General features: G+C 38.5%; 1 protein-coding gene across 2 annotated transcripts in view; it reads right to left on the bottom strand.

Moving 5' to 3' along the window:
• Window positions 1–14525, bottom strand: part of LOC103709198 (protein EXPORTIN 1A-like) — a 30432-nt gene extending 15907 nt beyond the window's left edge. The window contains exons 1-16 of one of the 2 annotated variants that reach the window (XM_008794425.6): window positions 14072–14525; window positions 12957–13073; window positions 11937–12029; window positions 11748–11819; window positions 11376–11483; window positions 11205–11287; window positions 9411–9549; window positions 9229–9297; window positions 8840–8917; window positions 8636–8698; window positions 8443–8487; window positions 7188–7295; window positions 6995–7093; window positions 4229–4432; window positions 3661–3720; window positions 2230–2340 (exon numbers count right to left, since the gene is read on the bottom strand). In XM_008794425.6, the coding sequence (XP_008792647.1) occupies window positions 2230–2340; window positions 3661–3720; window positions 4229–4432; window positions 6995–7093; window positions 7188–7295; window positions 8443–8487; window positions 8636–8698; window positions 8840–8917; window positions 9229–9297; window positions 9411–9549; window positions 11205–11287; window positions 11376–11483; window positions 11748–11819; window positions 11937–12029; window positions 12957–13073; window positions 14072–14167 (1545 nt within the window). In that variant the 5' untranslated portion in view covers window positions 14168–14525. The remainder of the gene's footprint in view (window positions 1–2229; window positions 2341–3660; window positions 3721–4228; window positions 4433–6994; window positions 7094–7187; window positions 7296–8442; window positions 8488–8635; window positions 8699–8839; window positions 8918–9228; window positions 9298–9410; window positions 9550–11204; window positions 11288–11375; window positions 11484–11747; window positions 11820–11936; window positions 12030–12956; window positions 13074–14071) is intronic. The other variant, XM_088704382.2, reaches the window with a different exon arrangement.
• Between the last annotated feature and the right edge of the window lie 6205 nt (window positions 14526–20730).

The following is a 20730-nucleotide window of genomic DNA, read 5'->3' as shown; positions in this document are numbered from 1 at the left end:
GTGTCCAACATGGAAACCATCATATTGGGCATAGTGTTCACATGAGAATAGAGATAGTCAGATATATCAAACCCGATAGGATAGTAACTTGAACGATTTTGAAAATAACCATTTTGCAAAGTTATTATAGTTAATAATTAATTAATTCCATAAGAGATACCCATGAACAGTTTTCATAAAGGGTCTCTAATACGATCCAGGATTCTAATGAATCATGAAGAGTATGACTAAGAGTCTGATAGTGTTATACTCAATGACCATACAGGGATAATGGAATGACAGGGGATTAAATTACAAGATGTAGCTTGTGCAAGAATAGAGAAACCAACTGATTTCATCCTATTCACCCAAAAGTTCAATAATGTGATATAGGATTCATATCCCCATGTTGGACCATGGGGCTGACGTGACTAAGAACCTAAAGGGCAGGTCATTTAGGAGCGAGAACCTGGGTTGACCTATACCCATAATGTATCTAGCATCTATCATTTGTCTTTAGGTCAATTGGAATGAGATTCCAGCTGATTATTCTCTCGCAAATTGGATTAAGAAAGATCTAGATTTAATTGAAGAAGAAATTGGGCCAGGCAAATAGTCCTAATATAGGGATTGAGCTAGGTTGTGTCAAGTAAGACTAGACCTGGGTCAACTTTAGGCCACTTGGATTAGATCCAAGTAGGGGTGGCCGACCAAGGTAGGTGACTGCTGCCCCTGCTAGCTATAGCACTTTACAGGGTGCAGCTAGGAGATGAGGGAGCAGCCCTAGGGCCAGCACCCCTACTTTCTAACGCATCCCCAGGGGCCGCATATTGTGCAACCTCATAAGAAGAGGGCAGCCTCTAGGGCCGACACCCCTTCCCTCTTCCCCTTTGACTCAAAATCTATCCAAGACTCTGGATGCCGAACGTCCAAGATAGGACGCTACCTTTCCTTGGTCGAGTCCTCTTAGGACCCATAGGAGGAGGCATCCTCTCCTCTATAAATAAGGAGCAGCTCCAATATGAGGAGTTTGAATCTGACTCAAGCCTCCACATATTTGCCAAAGGGAAGAGAGGAGCACTCAAAGATTAGGGTTCTTCCTTTTCCTAGGTGCAGTGTGACAGAGAGTCTAGCTTGTGAGGAAAATTTATCTTGCAAAACATCCACTTGGCCTGTGGTACTGAAGATTTAGAGCTAGGCAAAGCTCTAGATAGGCATATGGACAGAAACACCTGGCATAGTATTTCTCAAAGGGTCGTGCTTTCACAACCTCAGCATCTCCAGGCAGATATATTTCTCTCACATTATGCATGTCATCTATGCTATCATAGTGATTTATCAAAGAGCGATCATTTTCCCCACTTTGTATTGTTATACGCGCTGCATAATATCACGACAAAGGGCCTATTGCATCCTTCAAGCCATACATCTGCTCACCAATTTTCAAACTTCACAGTGCACTTAATGTATCCCTACGGAGAATATTAACAAGGCAGCTAAAACTTTTTAGTCCTCTAATTAAGTTTTCAATCCCTAAAGGCCTTCATGGATTTGTAAACCTTCTGACATGACAGAATTTATCTCACTATTAAACCTTATTCCACAAAGTATAATTATTTGTGCGACCTTCCAGACTAAAAGGTAAAACAGTAACAGATGTAAACTCCTCGGATTAGAAATTAAATCAATATTTATAATGAAAATAGTAAAATTTGCAAGGATATAAAATATTAGAAAGGACAGTTCTACATGGATATTTTATTAGCTAGTTAATACCAAATTAAAAGCAAAAAGTACAAGGTTAGGATAACCAACAAGAAGAAATGGGAAAAGTCAAAAATGGCACACTTGTAACCATGGATTCAAAGCTCAACTTTTGAATAAAAATGAACTCTACTTTTTTTTCAAGCTGAATGTGTGTATTGTCTAGCCTTTCAACCAACAGACATCTAGCTACAAAACAGTCAGCTAATTATTACTGTGTCAAATTACAGAATAATTCAGCATCAGTATAATACAAAAGTGCAACAAGATCAATTGAACAGTCAATAACGACTCAAAATTTTCCTCTCATTCATATGATGAAACATTAAAAGGAAAAAGAAAACAACCATGCCTAATAAGAAACCAGCTAAGAAACAATGTAGAATAATGAGCTTGTCAGCATCATTTCTAACATATTGAATGATATTGATCAAAATACAAAATACATGTCTACATGAATTAATGGTTCAAACTGGAACCACACACCTGCTCCTCCATCATAGATCCAGATATTGATCCAATTGCCCAGCATAAAGTGTTCAAATTGTTCCAACTCCAATCCTCACCATTTAACTGTTTATTTAATTTCTTCAACATCTGAAAATACCAATCAAAGAATGTATGACCAAAGTAATTTGTAATATAGATCGATAAAAATGAGTTCCAAAGCATAACAATTGTCAACAATATCTGCGTTCCACAGATTTGAGAGAGTAATTGCAGAACAGAAACAACATAACAAAAATACTAATATGATAAACCAATCAGATAAGAGATAGTCACAGTGCATGCTCTCTTATAACCTCAAAATTTGCAACTAGTTTTTCAACACACCAAAAAAGCAGGAGGAACATAAGAGAAACAAAAACAAGAACAATAAACAGCAAAATTCTACAATTACTAATGGGCTTGCAATAACATTTTTGGCACGTACAATACTCATAAAGGTCTTCTACCTTCACTATGGAATACATTTTAATTACATATTTGTCGTGTACATTACTTATAAAGGTCTTCTCCCTTCACTAGTAATATACCTTTTAATTTTAAATTCTATGATAAACTTAAGCCATTGCAGAGCTTCAGTGTAAACAGATTTTGGTGCAGTGAAGACCATAAGATTCATAAGGCAGGTTGGATTCATATATCAACCACTTAAGTTAGAATAGGGAGATAACAACCAGAATGAAATTCAACTACGTCATGATCAGTTTCATGTAATTGCCTAATCACAGAATTTTTCATAAGAGTGCATCTATCATAGTTTGATGAAATTATTTTAACATATTTTATCAATAGTTCAGTAGAGATTGTTATTTGTTAACACAATGAATACAATTACTGAACCTCTGAGCCTACAGCATGTTCCTTAAATCCCTATCTACAGATTTTCTCTAATATTCAGATTCTACAATTTCCCGTGTTTCTCCTGTTGCACATGTTTACCTTGCTGACTTAATCATCATTCCCAAATTTGTAAAAGTGCTTCTATTTTCATGTATAATTTAATTTCCGATCCACTATCTTTCATGCATAGGCTAACAAGCTAGAGTAAACAACCTGATGCAGCCCTGAAAGCACAAATTTGGGCAAGCATTAGCACTTGTCTAGAAGGCTTGCAAGCAGGACTTTAACATGGAGATGACGATGGTGCGAAAGACATACAAACTGTGTTCCGTAACAAACAACTAGACTAACGTCATTTCTTTCTCCTGTCTTGTTATGACATTGAAATCTCACAATAAAAAATTAATGAAAAAAGAGAACAAATTCCTGTTTATCATGTCAACATGTGATGCTATTTATTAGTAGACAGGGATTACATAAGGGAATCACAAGAGGCAATTCTCTTGGTAATTATACCTAAAGAGAGTTGTTGTACATTAGAAGAATGAAGTTTCAGCAACCAATCCATACCTGTTGTTCAGTATCCACTTGGTCAAGGTGGCACAAGTAAATTAATGTTTCCCTCATGATCTGTAAAGACAATTTACAGCTGAGCATAAGTAGGGTCAATCATAAAAAAATAGGAATAGAAACACATAATAAAATATTTGCACTCGTATCAGAATTATCCAAGCACTTCTTCAGTAGTTTAGCAGTTAAATATAACATTTTCCCACATTGAAAAGCTCAGAGCCGATTCTCCCAGACGGTAAGCTGAATATTATCCAAATAAAGATAAAAGCAATCAACAACTGATATTCTATTAATGCCAAGCATATACAACTACGTGATATCGTTCAGATTTTACAAGCATCTTGTCAACCCATATTTGTGATACCCAAGCAAAAGGTGAGTTGATGTTTTTTTTTCTCTAGCACAAAAACAAATCGCCACATGTCCATTAAACAGGCTATCCAGAATTAAAATGAAATGATATCCCTCCAAAAAAAGCCAAAATCAAATGCATAATTCTAAATGATGATCATGCAGGGAATTAACAAAAGTTGGAAAGCTTATATGGCTCTTTTATCCAACAGACCTTGTACTGAACAAGGACATCATTATCTTTCATAGTTTCACGAACTATATTGCCATTTTCATCTTCAACAATCAGAACTTCCTCTGGTTTTGCCATCCGACATATCATGAGCATTCTTAATTTTGACAATGTACCAGAATAAAGCTGACGTCGTTGCAAAAACTGTGAGCCAAGCCCTTCGACCATCCCAGGGAGTAGTGAAGCCTGCAGAATTGGTAGGTAGCATGAGTATATTAAAAATGCTTTGTCAAGCCAACAGTTCATGTGTGCGCATGCAGGCGCAGAGATATAGTAGCACAGAAAATGTTGAAAAATGGGACTATACGTGCAAGAGCAACTATACAGAGAATACCAAATTTTAAGATGAAGTTTCACAAAAGAAATATAAATTAGTGAGTATGATCTAGAAGGTCTAAAACATCTAGAAACAAAACGTCTATTTGTTTTGCAGAGTTTTGCAGACTCTTTGCTTGTGTATCAAGTTCTCCCAAATTAATATTTTATAGCATTACACTGTGCTTTAATTTTGGGATGACTTTCTGAACAGGAAAAGCATCTCAGTATCATATATTTTTTGTTTATGGGCAGCTTAGAGCCTCCTTAGACCTTGTAGATCATAACCAACAGCTCAGAATTCCATTAATCCATTTACATCTTCAAATTTGTAAGTGTATGTAAACTCCCCTATCCATTTTATGTGTACTGTACTACTACATACATACAGAGAAAACTCACTGAAATCCATACCCTCATTAATCCTCTCAATATGGTCCTGATTCTTCTTATCCTTTATAAACTTTTATATTATATCACTTTAATTCAAAAAGGAACATGCTAAACAAATTTCCAAGTAATTAACATTCTAAAGAAAAGAAAATCAAATATGCACATGCTTAAACCATCAACTTTCTTTTCCTGATAAACAATCTACTAAAAATCTTCTGTGCAATGATGATGGTACACAGGAGGGGAACTCTTCTTCTTGAGCCCCTAAAGCTTGAAACCTATTCACTGGCATGGTCGTTATTTTGCATGGAACAATGTGAGGAACATTGAGTGTGTGGTTAGGCCTACCACTACACCCTGCAAACCCGGTACACAACCCGGACCTGATCCGACCCTTACTTGGACCCAATGATAAATGGGTCAATCTTAGACCTGTTGAAACTTTTAGGTAGGTTCTTGGTTTGATGTTTTTAGACCCGACCTACTCAACCCAAACCTGAATAATTACACGATTTACTACATACATACATACACACACATATAGATAGATAGATAGATACATGCATACATACATACATATATTCACACAAATGTATACCTATCCATACACATAGATACATATATATACAAATAAAATATTAGTTTTATTGATATATTCTTCAATTTCTAAACTCTTAGCAATATGACACTTCTATAATTTAGAGAGACAGAATGAACAAAAAGTAATGACATATTAGAACATGTATGGGTGTTTATACTTAAGACTTCAAGTGTATCTTTTCAATTTTAGTCAATCATTTTCATATAGTTAAACTTTGAGTGCTTGTTGTTAATGATTTAATTTTTGTAGCATGTATTGGATGTTTCATTTATAAACTTCTCAGAGTATAGATTATCTTAGTTTGATTAACTCTTCAAGATATAGTTTTGATACCCGATGGGTACCTAAAACCTATCCCCACCTGACCCGACCCCAATACATATTTTTATTATCCGAACCCAAATAGAACCCAATTGGATATGGAACAAAAGTTAAGACCCAAAACCCCAATTCTTATGAGTTTGGGTTTAGTGAAACCTGCACTAGACCTGACAGTAGGTCCGCCGGACCGACTGTACCGGCATACCGGTAGGCACCAGTAGTTAGCCAACAAAGCAGACACAGGCGCAAACGGAGGAAAAAAAAACAACGCGCATGGATGCGAAAAAAAACGCGTGATTCCCTACTAGGAACCCCGCCGCAGGCACGGTTCCCTGCGCGAGGAAGCGCGCGATTCCCCCCTCGCGCCCGCGCACTGCCCCACGTGGGCGCGGTTCCCAGCGTGGGAACCGTGCACGGATGCTTCCCAGCGTAAGGGAACCCCGCGCGGGCGCACTTCCCAGCTCGCGCCCGCGCGGGGAAGCCGTGCTTGGGCCGGTGGGAACTGGCCCGGTTCGCACGGGTTCAAATACGGAACCAATCGGTTCCGACCTAGTTTGGGTCGGAACCGATTTTATATGTTGTACCGTACCGGTGCTTGTCGGCACCAGTTCGGTACGCGCTGTTCCGGTTGGTTCAGCATACCTTGCCTGACATGATAACACCCCTAAGTGTGGTGGTTCGCCTTCATCACTTAAATTGAAATTCATTTTTCCAGGCATATACTCCTTATATGATAGAAACCATATTTCACCATATATAAAGGTCCTGATTGGTACTAAAAAAATTCTTACAGTTGTACATAAAGTCTCATTCCTTTGTCTTTAAGTTTTCAAAACATTTGCTGGTACTTGTTTAGGATCTGCTTGAAATTCTCCATACTCCCTCTAAGTTAACCAATGGAGAATAACATAGAGCCATCACATACCATATTGAAAAGGACCACTACAAAAATCACCTTAACTTTGATTCAATAACCAGTGGATCTTATTATTGCCTGGAAATGTAACAGTATGCAGTGGAATTTGCTGTGAACTGAAAGATAACCATGTGACAAAGAAATAACAACAAATGCAACTAGGCAATCCATAATGCCAGTGATTAGTATGAAACAAATATACCTGGAAACCTATCATGCTTGCAGCAACTGCAGGGTTTTCCAAATTGTGGTGACTCTCAAACAAGTCCAGGACAAATGAGTTCCAATAATCTAAGCAAACCTGTTGATGCTCATCTGGTAAATCATTAGCACAGGAACTCACCAATCTGTGCATTCGGTCAGTATAGACAGAACAGCAGATGATACTTTCATACCTTGAAAACCTCAGTGTCATCAACATATGATATACCAATCAGATATTCAAGACCCAAAAGCAAAGCAGCCCGGTTATCAGCAGTAGATTCCAATATTCGAATATGAGCCTGCAGCAAAAATTTGCCTCCACTCAATCAACAATACAATGTGCCAACATGGTCAAGTCACACATGTAAATGTCCCAAATAACACTTTGCTAACCAATGACATAGGATATAAAGTAAACTCATAATCAGTGCTGATAAATAAACTAAATGCAACTCAAAAGTCAAACCAAGAACAGAATTTGGCTAGGCTGTGTTTGATTGAGAACAAGAAAAAGTGGGATAGGAATAGTAATGCCTAATGGAATAGTACCGGCCGGTTCTGCCCGTCCCGAACCGTACCAGTGGCTTACCGGTATGGTTCCGCCTTACAAACCAGTTCGGCCGGAGCCAGAGAAGAAGAAGAGAAGGACAGAGCGAGCGGGGGAGGGAGGGAGAAGAAGAGGCCTCCGCTGCCCGTGAAGGGTTGTAGGGGGCCGGCGAAGGCCCGGGGGGGGGGGGGGGGGGGGGGGGGGGGATGCCTCTCCTTCTCCCTCCCTCTCCGGGGGGGGGGGGGGGGGGGGGGGGGGGGGGATGCCTCTCCTTCTCCCTCCCTCTCCCACTCGCTATCTCCTTCTCTTCTTCTTCCCCGGCTCCGGCTGGGTTCTCTCGGTACGGGCCCGGTACCGAACACGCTAAACCAATACCTACCAATCCGGTAGACGACCGATACACCTAGCGGTACCGGTACAGCATACTTTGGTTAGGCCACAAGTTATTCATATTTGTATTATGCATCAATTTCTGGAATAACATGTGCTTGAGGGTGTTTCTGTCCATTAAAGAAATGGAGGTATGCCAGGAAATTTATGATGTTTCCAATAAAGTTGTGCCTAGCACAATCAAGACTGGCAGAACTAGCCCTTGGTTATGCTTGTTTTCTGAAAGCTGTTTGGAAGGCATAAGGCTTATTTCAGACCTTATTTACTGCTTTAATCCTGAACAAAAAGCTGCCTCAGAGAACAACATAGACCAATACTTCCAAAGGTGTATATGATAATTATCAACATTATTCTAGCCAAAGATACAGCTCAAGTCCCGTCTATACCTATTAGTGCATCATAATATATTCTCTTACAAATTACAGCTTCTCAATTGAGGACATTCATCTACTCATGAGCACATTAATTTCCTAAAGTTTCAAACATTTAACAGAAGAAAAAGAAGTTACCTTGTAAAAAGAAGCGAAAAACAGTGCAAGATTTTGAATAAAAGCCTGTTTAAAAGGGATGGAAAAGGAAAATGTATAAGTAGGTATCAAAAAGCACACTAGAAAAGAAGAACCTAAGAACTTATTCACAACAAAATATGAATCTGCAATAAACAAAAGTCTGACAAAGACCATCTAATTAACAAAGGTGTACCTGCTCTTCATTAGAACCATTTGCATAAGCATCCGGTATATTTGTTCCAGGTGGGAGGATAGACTGACAAACATAGGAGATGGTCTCAGCATTCCGCACAAAAGCAAATAAAAGGCATATTCAGCAAGAATAAAAGCAATGCATATCACAAAAACATCTTAGGTAAATTCCAAATTTTATTCAATAATACAGTAAAAATCGTGCCTGTAGTTGCACCATAAATATGGTATACATGTTGACGTACTGCATGTCGTAGAAGTCACCAAACTGAAGTGCTGCAATCTGTGAATACCAAGATGTAACCACATATGCACAATGGCACAATTAGATTATTTTGTAACAAGCAGAAAAGCATATGAACAACGATCCATGTACCATGTGCACTACAATGTACAAAATCTTAACAGTCACAGATCTCAAGGCTTTCTCAAAAAGGGAATGTTTTTGATTCTGTAACATGTCCCTGCAACTATGTGGCAACAGATGCTCATGAAACGATGGGTGCTATCTGACTCCAATGTATAGCACAATGTGTGCAGAATGGGCAAAGAAAGATACTGTACTCTTAAAGGAAAGATGTAGAAAAGACATACCTCTGTTAAACATTGAAGTGTAAGATTCCTATATGATGCGACAGGGAAGAATTTCAGGAGTGTCTCCAGCTATCACAGATTGAACAAAAAGGGATGTATCAGTTTTGGACTGAACTCGGAACAAAAACAGTGCATTGACCGCACACTTGTTGATCAAAAAACAAAAGATTCCTATGACAAACCAGCGGAGACTCAAACACGTAACGCAAAGGAATCCATGACAAGAAGGCATGCAGTGTTGCTAATGTAGCCCGTATAAGTTCAGTCCTCTGAGATGCTGATAGTACATATAAGCATAACTCATGAATGAGTTGAAACTCACTGTTTAACAAATCAAATAAATATTGGGTAAGCTATCCGATTAAAGAACAAAAAATAAGACAAACATTATCAGGATGATTAAATGTACAGGCTCAAAGATTAACATGAAGATGGCAAGAGAAGCAACATTGGTCTCAAAAGACAAGTAAATTTTATTCTTCAAAAAAAAACTGTAGAAGTTGATATAGAAGCCAGCTGAACGAATAAGGCAAGCAAAGAAACTCATTGAGCTAAGGGTGCAACTGATATCGCACTAAAGTCAAATTTCAGATATCTCCTGCCATGAAAGAACAATGCACTCATGCTACAGGCCTACAGCTTCCATCAGGTGCAATTACCCTAAAAATATTATGAATGTTAACACTACAGCAAAATGATAGCAAAGTTTCAGCATAGAAACAGATAAATGCTTATAGAAAACAAGCACCCCAACTATTTTGAGTCAGCATCACAAATCCTCACCCACCAACCATTTCTATTTAAGCCTATCTCTGATGTTACTGCAAGCTTTTCCAAATCCTTTCTCACAGCTTCTAGCTGAGCTACTTTAAATGATATCCACTTTCTAAATCCTTCCCCAAAAATTAGAGTCCATCTTTTTACCAGAACCACCTTGGATCTTTGTTATATGCCTGTATCTTTTCAATCAGCTCTCCATCACCATAACCTAAGTTTACACTCATTCCTCATTGTAATCTTCCAAGATTTTTCACTTGTCAGTCTCAGTATTTTCGTTTCTACTACAATTAATGGGTTTTCTTGGACCCTCTTTATTGCCCAACTTTCTGAACCATACAACATTGCCGACCTTCCTGTTGTATGATTAAGTCCACCCACATCAATATGTCTTGTCACTTGCAATCCACCTTCAAGAATATGCTTATCAACTGAGTCAGTGTTTCCTCATGCTCACAACTTTCAGACCTTTGGGCATTTGTTATCAAGAATTTTCCAATCTCATCATATGGGTCACAACCATAACTCCTGATCTAGTTCTAGACATGCCACTGTTAACTGTTAACTTTTCTTTGCTGCTGATTTTCATGAATTGACCTTAAATCTACTTTTAGATGCATGATTTAGAGTAATAGAAGGTGTTTGAAATATTATAGGGGCTTATTATATTGTATGCAGATTGATTCACATTTATACTACAGTGTACCATAACTGTTTGCTATTTTTTGATTGTTTGTAAATTGTATGTGAATTATAAACACATATGGTTAAATGCACGCCTAAACATGATTTACCAGACACAGGGTGCAGTATATGTGAATTATTATACAAGACAGAATTATATTGCGCATGAGCAAAAGGCAGCTAAAGATGTCTTTTTGGTGCAGAAGCAGAATAAGAATTCATCTAAAGAGATTGTTTCATTGTTTATCTCATGCTGGACCATGTGAAAAGACAATTTCAGTTGGCTCACTCCTGGCTGGAATGATTGCCTTATATATAGTACAAATTGGACTTAACACCCAACATTTGCTGATTTTCAAAGCGTTTTAGCCTTGTTTGATCAATGAAATAGAGAGCATTCTATAAGCAATTCAAGTGATAAGGTTAGTAAAATTCGCTTGCAATGCAACAAAGTTGGATCATACTTTACAAGCAAAGCAGAAAAATAAGTGCTTATGGTCACCATAATGTATTACCTGTTTAACGACTGCTTAAGTTCTTTGATTTTCTGCTGAGTCATTTCTCCTCTTGAAAAGTCAAAAACTTCTTCACTAAGAAGCTGCATGCTTAACAATCGATATTGATTCATATTTTAAAATAGAAAAAGTGTGCTTCTACAACAAAGGTTTGGGGATAAGGGTGGATACCTTTAATATAGCCATGCAATTTTCACAGATCGTTGCACTACTCTTTGCTGCTGATACAAGATCAGGAATAAAAGTTTGCCACCTGGTGGGCCACTCATGCTTTAAAACCTGTATTTCCGGAGATTCCACATGGTAAAATAAAGAAGTCCAGGAATATTTAAACCGAAGGTGGAAAGGTATAAGCAAAATTATTAGAATTGAAGCGATTGCTGTAATATCATTGGTTTGAATGAGTATAAACAATTAATATAAAATAATACAACAGCGAAAGAAAACTTTTCAACGCCTTACTGCCCAACTTATAATACCATGATTATCTATAATGAATAAATAGCATGTCTAAAACCAGAAGTTTACAAGCCAGCAATTTACCTGCACTAATATGACATTCAACTTGTTGACATATAGCCTCTCCTGCCGAAAGGAGTCTTCATTACTTGAAATCTGGTGAGAAGACAAGAATTAACAAGGGCAAGCATAGATTGGCAATACATAAAAGAGATATTATGTTTTATAGGAGCAAACTTGTACTGGCTGAGAGTAAGGAAGATAAGCTTATACCTTCACAATAACTTCTGAGATGTAGTTTTTAATTCCATCTCGTTGTTCAACTGGCAAAGCATTCCAACGATACTTAATGACACTTTCTAGTACCTATAAAGAGGCAAAGGTTATAGGAGAAGAATGAAGTTGGAGCATGGTTCCTCATATTGTGATGTAGGTGTAGGATGAAATAACCAACCGGAACCATCAAAAGAATATAATCTTAAAAAAACACATTAGATGGTATAGAAAGTGGTGCAACTTTTGGTCAATTAAGGTGGCCCTCAAACTGTAAGATTGAATACATACAAAATTTGTTCGGAAACCTTCATAAGTTTTCTGTCAAATGCTTTTTCTGTTGTTTTCACTATTTTTGTTCTTCACCTTTTTCTTATCAGCTTGCAAAAGTAAAAAAAAAAATTGGAAGCTTTTCCTACCATCTCTTTTTGCACTCAACCTTAAATTGGCTTGGAGGAAAATAAAATTCCCAATCAACAATTACAAGAAACTTATCTCAGTCAAAGATAATACTTCTTTAAAACAAGCAAACCTACAGGACAATAAACATAGGATTTCTAGAATCATTTGACAAAACAAATTACAAAAATCAGACATGTTTCTATTTATCACATATATTGAAAAAATAAACCATCTTTTGTTGAATAAGGAAATTAAAAACATCAAAATTTCAACCAATAAACTGGACAAGGCATCTACTCTTACACCTATCCAACTCCTTCAAATGCTACTTCATAAACCTAAAATTTCTTGGTCCATAGGAAGAAATGACAACAACCTGAAACCTTTTATAGACACTTCAAATACCATATAAATAAGGATTTAAACCATAGATCCAATTTGACCTAGAACAATAAAAAGCCAAATGCAAAAGCCACACATAGAAAGAACTGTTTGGAAACTGTAAGAACATTGCAGTATAAATTAAACTATGACCTCTATTCAAATCCAGTGGTTAATTTAACCATGTGATATACTTGTATCAATTACTAATCGACCATGATGAAGTGCAGCACTAACCTGAAGAGCAAAAAATTTCGTGTTCAAGTTTTGTGTGTTCTGTAAAATGTGAACCACTTGCAGCCATGTGTCTGGGTTGTTCTGCAACTCCCTCAGTATCTGATCCGCAGCTGTCCTCTGCCAACAAATCAAAAGGCAGTGTCAGTCAATACGAGATCTATACAGCTTCGGACAAATCTAAAGATCAGAGAAGAATTCATAAGCAAAAAGGAAAGAAACCAAAAAAAAAGGGCCGAGGGTGAAAAGAATCTATAATATGCTTGACTGTACTTCAGCAGCCACATATACTGAAATAAAATATGATGCAAATCAATGCCAGAAAAGACAAGTTGTAGTACCGTTTACATGTTATTCTTCAGGAAGCTCCAAAAAAACTACCCAGCAATGCTGAACAGAAAAAAATGCAGAGCTAAAAAAAGTTCATATAGTAGGTTCAAGGTGACCGAAAGATGATTTTTCAGGTATATAGGCCCACTAGCTAACTTCTCGACTAGCGTTTATTAAGAACAAAACATCCAAAAATTGAAACCCGAATCAGTATGAACCCTAAAACTAAACATCCATTCATAGTTAAAGTAGAAAAGGGAGTCCAGAATTTCGAAAAAGCAGCCTTCTATCATTTGAAATCCAACAAGGGTGGGGGAAAAAAGCCTTTTCTTTTCTAACCAAAATAGTCACCGAATCACTATCAACCCTAACACAAAACATGAACATCTAGTTAAAGAAAAAGTGCAAAACAGTATCATAAATTTCGAGAAAGCTGCTCTCTCTCTCATCTGAAACCCAAATAGAGTCCCGATAGAAGGTTTCTTTTCCAGAAAGACCCATGAATCAGTAACAATTCTAAAACAAAATACCCATAGTTAAACGGGATTTAGATAAAAGAATAAAAGAACCACGAATTTGAAGAAAAGTGTCGTCTTTCATCTCAAACTAAGCGATCAAAACTCGAATAATCAGAGAAAACGTATATGCATCGTATTCATACGACTTTCCCAAGAAACAACCAAGACGAGCAACCGAACTCCATCCGGGCCGACCAGAGGACGAAAAAAAAACCAAAAGATATCACCCAAGAAGAAGGAAATGGAGAGGGATAAAAAACGAACGCTCACCTCCTCCTTCGATCCCGTCCCGTAGAAGGCGGCAACGGTGGCATCGAGCAGAGCAACGTCGATCGGCTGGCTCAAATCCCTCAGTTTCTCCGCCATGGCAGCAGAGAGCCCGAAAAAGATCACGCGCAAAACCCTACCAATGCCAAGGCCGCGCTCTCTCGATCCAGAGACGAATCAAATAGCACGGAAGGAGCAGGAAGCGGGGAAGGAATACAAATAACCCTAGCTTTGGTGCGCTTTGGCTCGAGAGCGGGCGAGGTTTTAGAGAAAGAGGGGAAAAAATAAAAGAAAGGAGAAGCTTCGAACCGGTTTTGCCTCCTTTCCCTTTTTCGCCCTTTCTCCTTATTTTTTTCTCTCTCTTTACCACCACTCTCCTCTCTCCTTGGGGGCTCGCGATTCCTCGACAAGATTGTAGGGTGGGGAAAGGACTTGGGGTTTTAAAGAGGATGGAAATAATACCCCTAGCGTTCTAGAGATATTTGGAAGCGACACCGCGGCGCATCTCTTTTCCGTAAGTGGGAATTACGAAGACGCCGATTGGGCCAAGGTCGAGTGACTCTTTGACCGTTGACTTGGATTTCCAGAGGTGCGTTGCGCGCCTGCCAGCCAGCTCGGCGGAGAGTTCGGGAAATATGACGCAAAAATTCAGAATTTCTTTTGACGAGTTTAGAAAGACAAGTCATTAATTATGAATCAAAAATAGAAAAATCTTAGGTTATTGGTGTGCGCTCTTTGGCAAACTCTTTATTTATTTTTTTTCGATACATCGGCATCTCACACTAAATATAGATGAGTATAACTAAAAAAATCAAAAAAAAAAAGCTAACCTAATGGTTGAGGGACATCCTCATGGTTCCTCCAAATAAAATTTCCGGCATGCTGTACAGCGTGAGATACCATCCAGTTAGCAACTGAATTGATCTTCCGATATATATGCATGGCCCTGAAGGATCTGCAGTTCCCTGCCATCCGCCTAATATCGCAGAGTAGGGAGTGTCTACCCAATTTGGAGGGTCACCCATAAATTCCTCCTACTGCTGCAGTCGAGTAGCAAACAAACTATTAGTATTCTTTTCGAGCAAAAGGAAATGAAGGTTGTGACTTAAAAAATACAACATTTTTCACAACCAAATACTAAAGAACTAATTTTTTACTAATAATTTTGTATTAAGATATTATTAGTGTGGAGGCTTGTCAATGATGTTTGCTAGGATGACATGGATAGATGTGTGGTGGCTTGGACATGGGCCATGAAGAAGGGGTGCAGGGAAATGGAGAGTAGGAGGTAGTCATCATTGCTGAAGGGAAGGCGGTGGATCAACATTTAGATGACAAAGGTAGGCATGAGAGGGGGCATGACGATGATGGCCATCATTGAGATCAATGTCAAATTTGGAGAGGGTTTGCAATGAATTGGGGGTGGGACAAGCTTAAGCTCCATGTTAGGGACCAACGACATGATCATGATAGTTGTTTAGTTACTATTTTTTTATTATATTTTTCTTTTAAATTTGACTAAGGTCTTATTTTCTGTCCAATTCTTCTTTCGTGATAGTTGGTGGGTCTCATGTCTATATAGCCTAGTTTGTTTCTATTCGAGTGAAAATAGTTGAAAACGCTAATCACATGACGTGCTTGGAAAATATAGGAGAGAGAGAAGGAGATTGACCAATGGGGTCTCTCTTGTTTTACTTTTGTCTATTTTTCATATGTTTCCTTTTTAAGCTGTTATCAAGGTATTATTTCCTCTTGTTTCCTCTGCATGGAGGATGAACTTGTGACTTATCATTAGGGAAACATATGGGCAGTATTTTTTTTAATTAAATCTGAGAAGTGTTAAAATTTTATATGATTTCTATTAAATTATTCCTCATAATAGGATTTTGTTTTTATCATTAGTTGCTTCAATAGCTACTGGGATGAGGATGACAGCAAATTAGAAAGCTAAAGCTGAGAACATACTGCAATTCAAGCAGTCTAAATGTGATGTAGAATCCAAGTACTGAGCAAGGCTGGGGATAGTTTATACGAATTTGTAGTAGCTAATTTGTTCCATTATTTCCCTCAAAAATATATTCTATTAATTTAGCAATTCAATGATTTGTGTTGGGTGTATCCTAGGCTAACAACTACAAAAAATTAAATTTGTAACGTTCAAAAAAAATGATGCAAGTGGACAATGTTACGCCCCCGCTTCCGCGGAGCACGTGCGGCACCCAGTGCCCACATGAGGGGGGAACACGGGGCTCCCCTGCCAGATATTGTCCGGTTCCGGAGCTTTACGCAAGCGCGCGGTCTCTTCTGCCAGATATTGTCCGGTTCCGGGGCTTCACGCAAGCGTCCTTCACCCCTCTCCGATTTTGTTTTCCTCCAAAAATACGTCTGCAGGATTAGGAGACACCCGCCTCATATGCTCAGGCTTTGAAATGAGTCTTTCCGATGTGGGACTATTGGGCCTCACAGACAAAAAGAAAATTAAATGACTACAACTGAAAGTGGAACTAACCCAAACTTTATCATCAACCGTTGACTCCACCTTAAGACCGACAAGACTACAAGGACACCATTCATGCACCTCATTCTTTTTTGTCATATTATGGATAAGGTGATAGACCTGCGGTCCTCAATTTTCTCAATAACATTGATCCCTTCGATGACCCAGAATAAGATTCTATAAACTACCGATCTCCTACAGCAATTCCTCTTTAGATCAGAAACAAAAAACAGAACAAAAACCCCTAGAACAAGTATACCTCATCAAAAATGCGATTCCTAGTCAGATCAACACCTCTATGACAAAATCCTTTTCAACCCAAGAATAATTGGTCAAAAACCCCTGGGACAAGCAAAAAAAATTGATTTCAAATCTAGGATTAACATATCTAAGCAAATTTCATGAAAAAAGGAGATGATGCTTCCTCTTTATCTTCATCTCCTCTCCCTCAGTCTCTCTACTACCAAAAAAGAAGATGGATTGCAAATCTTCCTCTCCTCTTGCTAATCGATGAAGAGGATGGCAATTATGAAGGAGGCATAAAGACTCTCCTCCTCCGTTCATGCAGAGACTCCGTTGCATGGAGTTTTCTAAAGGACATTTTGATCGTTATATATCAATCTAAAATCATGATGCTGGAGTGATCTAGGACACCCATCCTCAAAAAGGGATTTCTTATCACCAGGTTGGGCAGTGACTTAAGAAGTAGAGATAATCTAAGATTAATGCTACATAGGATCACCAAGATGCAACCAAACATGATGATCTCATCACTTCTATCTATATCATTCTTAATCATGGGTGAATCACCCAATACCAAACATCCCCTAAAGTATTTATTGGCATCGATCCAATATTTCTGGCGGCACACAACTTGCCATCTAATTCTGTTCAATATACTTTACATAATAGAAAATGTTGGCCGAGTGCTGTGGCGCTATGGAGGAAAGCTAAACATTTTGCTATTTAATTCTGTTAAGTAGCTTTTGGATCTCAATAAATTTCCATTGTGTCCTCGGTGGTAGTTGTGTCACTCTCTTGCATATAAGGTGTGTTTCTTGTGAAGCAGAATTTTGTCATCTAATCCCATTCAATGCCAATGTAAAGGAAATGTCGGCCATATTGTCATTAGGAAATTTTTCTCTGCTAGTGAGGATCTGGAAGCTATGGAGGGCTCCATTAATGGTGTTCGTGTTTCAAAGAAGGAGGCCTAGGAAGGGAGCTATGGTAGGCGAGAAGGGGATTTTGACTTTCTCTTCATCGACGAGGACCAGGAGCACCAGGCATAGCAGAGTTTGGTATTAGTGTTTGCATCCCGTATCAAGAACGAGGACGCATACTTGTGTTGCTTTCTCTTGCTTGCTTGGTAAATATATTCAACTACAACAACTGAGTTCGGAGCCATTAGAACCAACATCATGTTATGTTAATCTATGGGAAGGAGGAAAATTAAAAAAAAAACCCATGAGGTGGTAGAAAAGCCTGGAATGTACATGTCGACTGTTTGCGCAGAATACCTTTGCATGGTTAATAAACGAAAGTAACCTACTTCCCATTAGAATGGATGACAAGAACCGGGGCAAGAATATTCTACGAGAGCATGACCATGAAGTAATTGGGAACAACAGCAATTGGCACCTTACAAATCCAAAATGAGGAAAATTAATTCCATAGCATCAACTACTTGTTCAGAAGATGAATCAGAACGTAATCAAAATTGTGGTCAATACAACATCAAATAACACCCCAGAAAATCAAAAAAAGGAAAAAAATCCTAATCTTTGGAAACCCTAGAAAAGACACAATAATCTTCAGCTGCCATAGCTCTTCATCCACTCCTCTGCCTAGCTTCCCGACCCCTCGCTGTGCATGTTGTACTTCCTCGCGCACCTCTAGTTCCTTAGAAATTTAGGATCCAGATGTACACCCATAAAAGCAAAATAGCATAAAAAGATTACCAAGAAACTAGATCCATGTCCAAAAAAGCAGCAGAAGATGCTTCTTTTTTTTTTTTATCTCTTGGATACGCAGGCTAATCCATAAAAAAATTCAAAAGTATAAAAAAAAGGAGGGGGAACATCAATAATAATATGGCTAGCCGGAAGGTATGATTTGAGTTTTTTGATCCTATCTAAGTACCCAAGATTTACCCAACGAATAACCGATGTGGGACTAAATATGCATCCTCACATACTCCCCTCATTTAAGTCCTAATGTCCTCATGAGGCTAACGATTCAAATTCATTCAAATCTAATCACAAGCACCATAATCAGCTTGTAGTCAGCCGATACCATTTCTAACAATCGAGGACCTCATCCAAAATGGCTAGCCATAAGGTATTATTTGGACTTCTTGATCTCATATAAGTATCTAAGATCTACCCAGAAAATAACCAATGTCAGACTAACCAACTAAGCACACGCTCACATGGGTTCTTATAATGGAAACCAAAATCCACAATTAACGAAGAAGAAACGAGTGAATTCGAAGAGCATAGATAGAGAACACCGAGATGAGCGAGATCCAGCGCATTACTACCCCACTCGCTATGCAGCTACAACATCTTCGGCATCGCCAAGACTAGGTTGAGGAAGATGCTAGCTTTCATCATCCCGGTACGATAGTATAAGCTATTGGGATTTCCTATTAATGATACTTCAAGTTGGTGATTTACGATGACACTTGATTTGGTGTTTTATTTGTGAAATTTTTTTATAAGATTATAATGCATGATTATCAAGTTAGTCAGCATAATTTTATCAAAAAAAGTTAATTTGCATAACATGTAGTGAGTCACCATAAAATTTATTATTTTTCCCTTGAACATGGACTTGTGCATAACATTGTGGGAGTCACTTTTCCTGTAAGTCTATGTTGTTATTATAGTTTGGAGTTCAGCTAGCATGGGTCTGAAAGCTGTCATATCTTCCTTTTATGGTGCTTTGGATTGTTGGTTGATGGCATATTAGTTACTTAAGCCTTTATCCAAACATTTTGATGAACAGTGTTGAAAGTTCTTAGGTCATGTACTTTGCAGATTGATATGAATGGACTGGGTATTTACCTTATCAACTATCAAATCAATGGCGGGTTCTATTTGATTTGGCACCTGAATTCGTACCTGAATCGGACCGCACCCAATATTTGTCAGGCTATTGTTCTCTTGTTCCCTCGAATCTACGGAGTAAGTTTGTTTAGGGTTGGAAGTAGGCATGAGTTGACCCGAGGCCCACCAAGCCGGGCCGACTTTGGGCCGTGCTATGAGTTAGGGTCGATTAACCTTGGATTGGGTTTGGCGTCAACATTAGATATTGTATATATTTCGGGCCGAGCTTGGGTAATGATATGACTCGGCCTGAGCCTGACTTGAGCCTGAGCCTAGACTAGGCCTGAAAGCATAGCTCGGATGCAAACTTGGAGTCGACACAATATTTGGCCTGAGGTCTGGCTCAAGGTCTAGCCCGAAGAAATTAGATAAGTGGTACTCGACTTCTCTCAGTCTTGATCCCTAATCAATATAGGGTTTCATCTCTTCTCTTGAAGAGTTCTATTAGGAGTTCTTTCTTAGTGGCTCTTCATCTCCAGGTTCTTGGCCTTAGGTGGTGCATGTTGTGAGCAGGATCGACGTCAAGGAGGTCATCAATCTTCTTAACAACGGCATTGTGGAGGATCTTGATGAGCTGTTTGGAGTTATCGATGGTCTTTGGCCTTGGGTAATTCGGCTCATTTATAATTGCTTTGGCATTTTGTTGCCCAAGGTGACAAGCCAAGAGGGGGGGTGAATTGGTTTCTCTTAATTTTTACTATCTTACTTTAGTCAATTGATGAGTGAGTGAAATTATAACAATGCACACTACAAACACACAAGAAGTATAGTGGTTCGGTGCTCTCCTAAGCACCTATGTCCACTCCCCAAGCGACCCCTTGGGAATTTACTATAATCCCGCGGATTACAGTTGGATTGTTTTCCGGGCTCACAATCCAAAAACCTTTACACTTTGGTTTTTCGGGATCACCAAGAACCTATGTTGGTTTTACGGGCTCACCAACGAATCTTCACAATTGGTTTTACGGGTTCACCAATAAACCTACACCGTTGGTTTTACGGGCTCACCAACAAACCTTTACAAGGTGATTAATAAAAGAAAGAAGAAAGTTGAAGCT

Source organism: Phoenix dactylifera, chromosome 9, assembly GCF_051530095.1.
Source record: "Phoenix dactylifera cultivar Ajwa chromosome 9, Ajwa_hap1_PhDact_Kaust_v1.1, whole genome shotgun sequence".
Classification (NCBI taxonomy): Eukaryota; Viridiplantae; Streptophyta; class Magnoliopsida; order Arecales; family Arecaceae; genus Phoenix; species Phoenix dactylifera.
The sequence above is the reverse complement of the archived record's forward strand: the minus strand, read 5'-3'. Positions and strand labels throughout refer to the sequence as shown.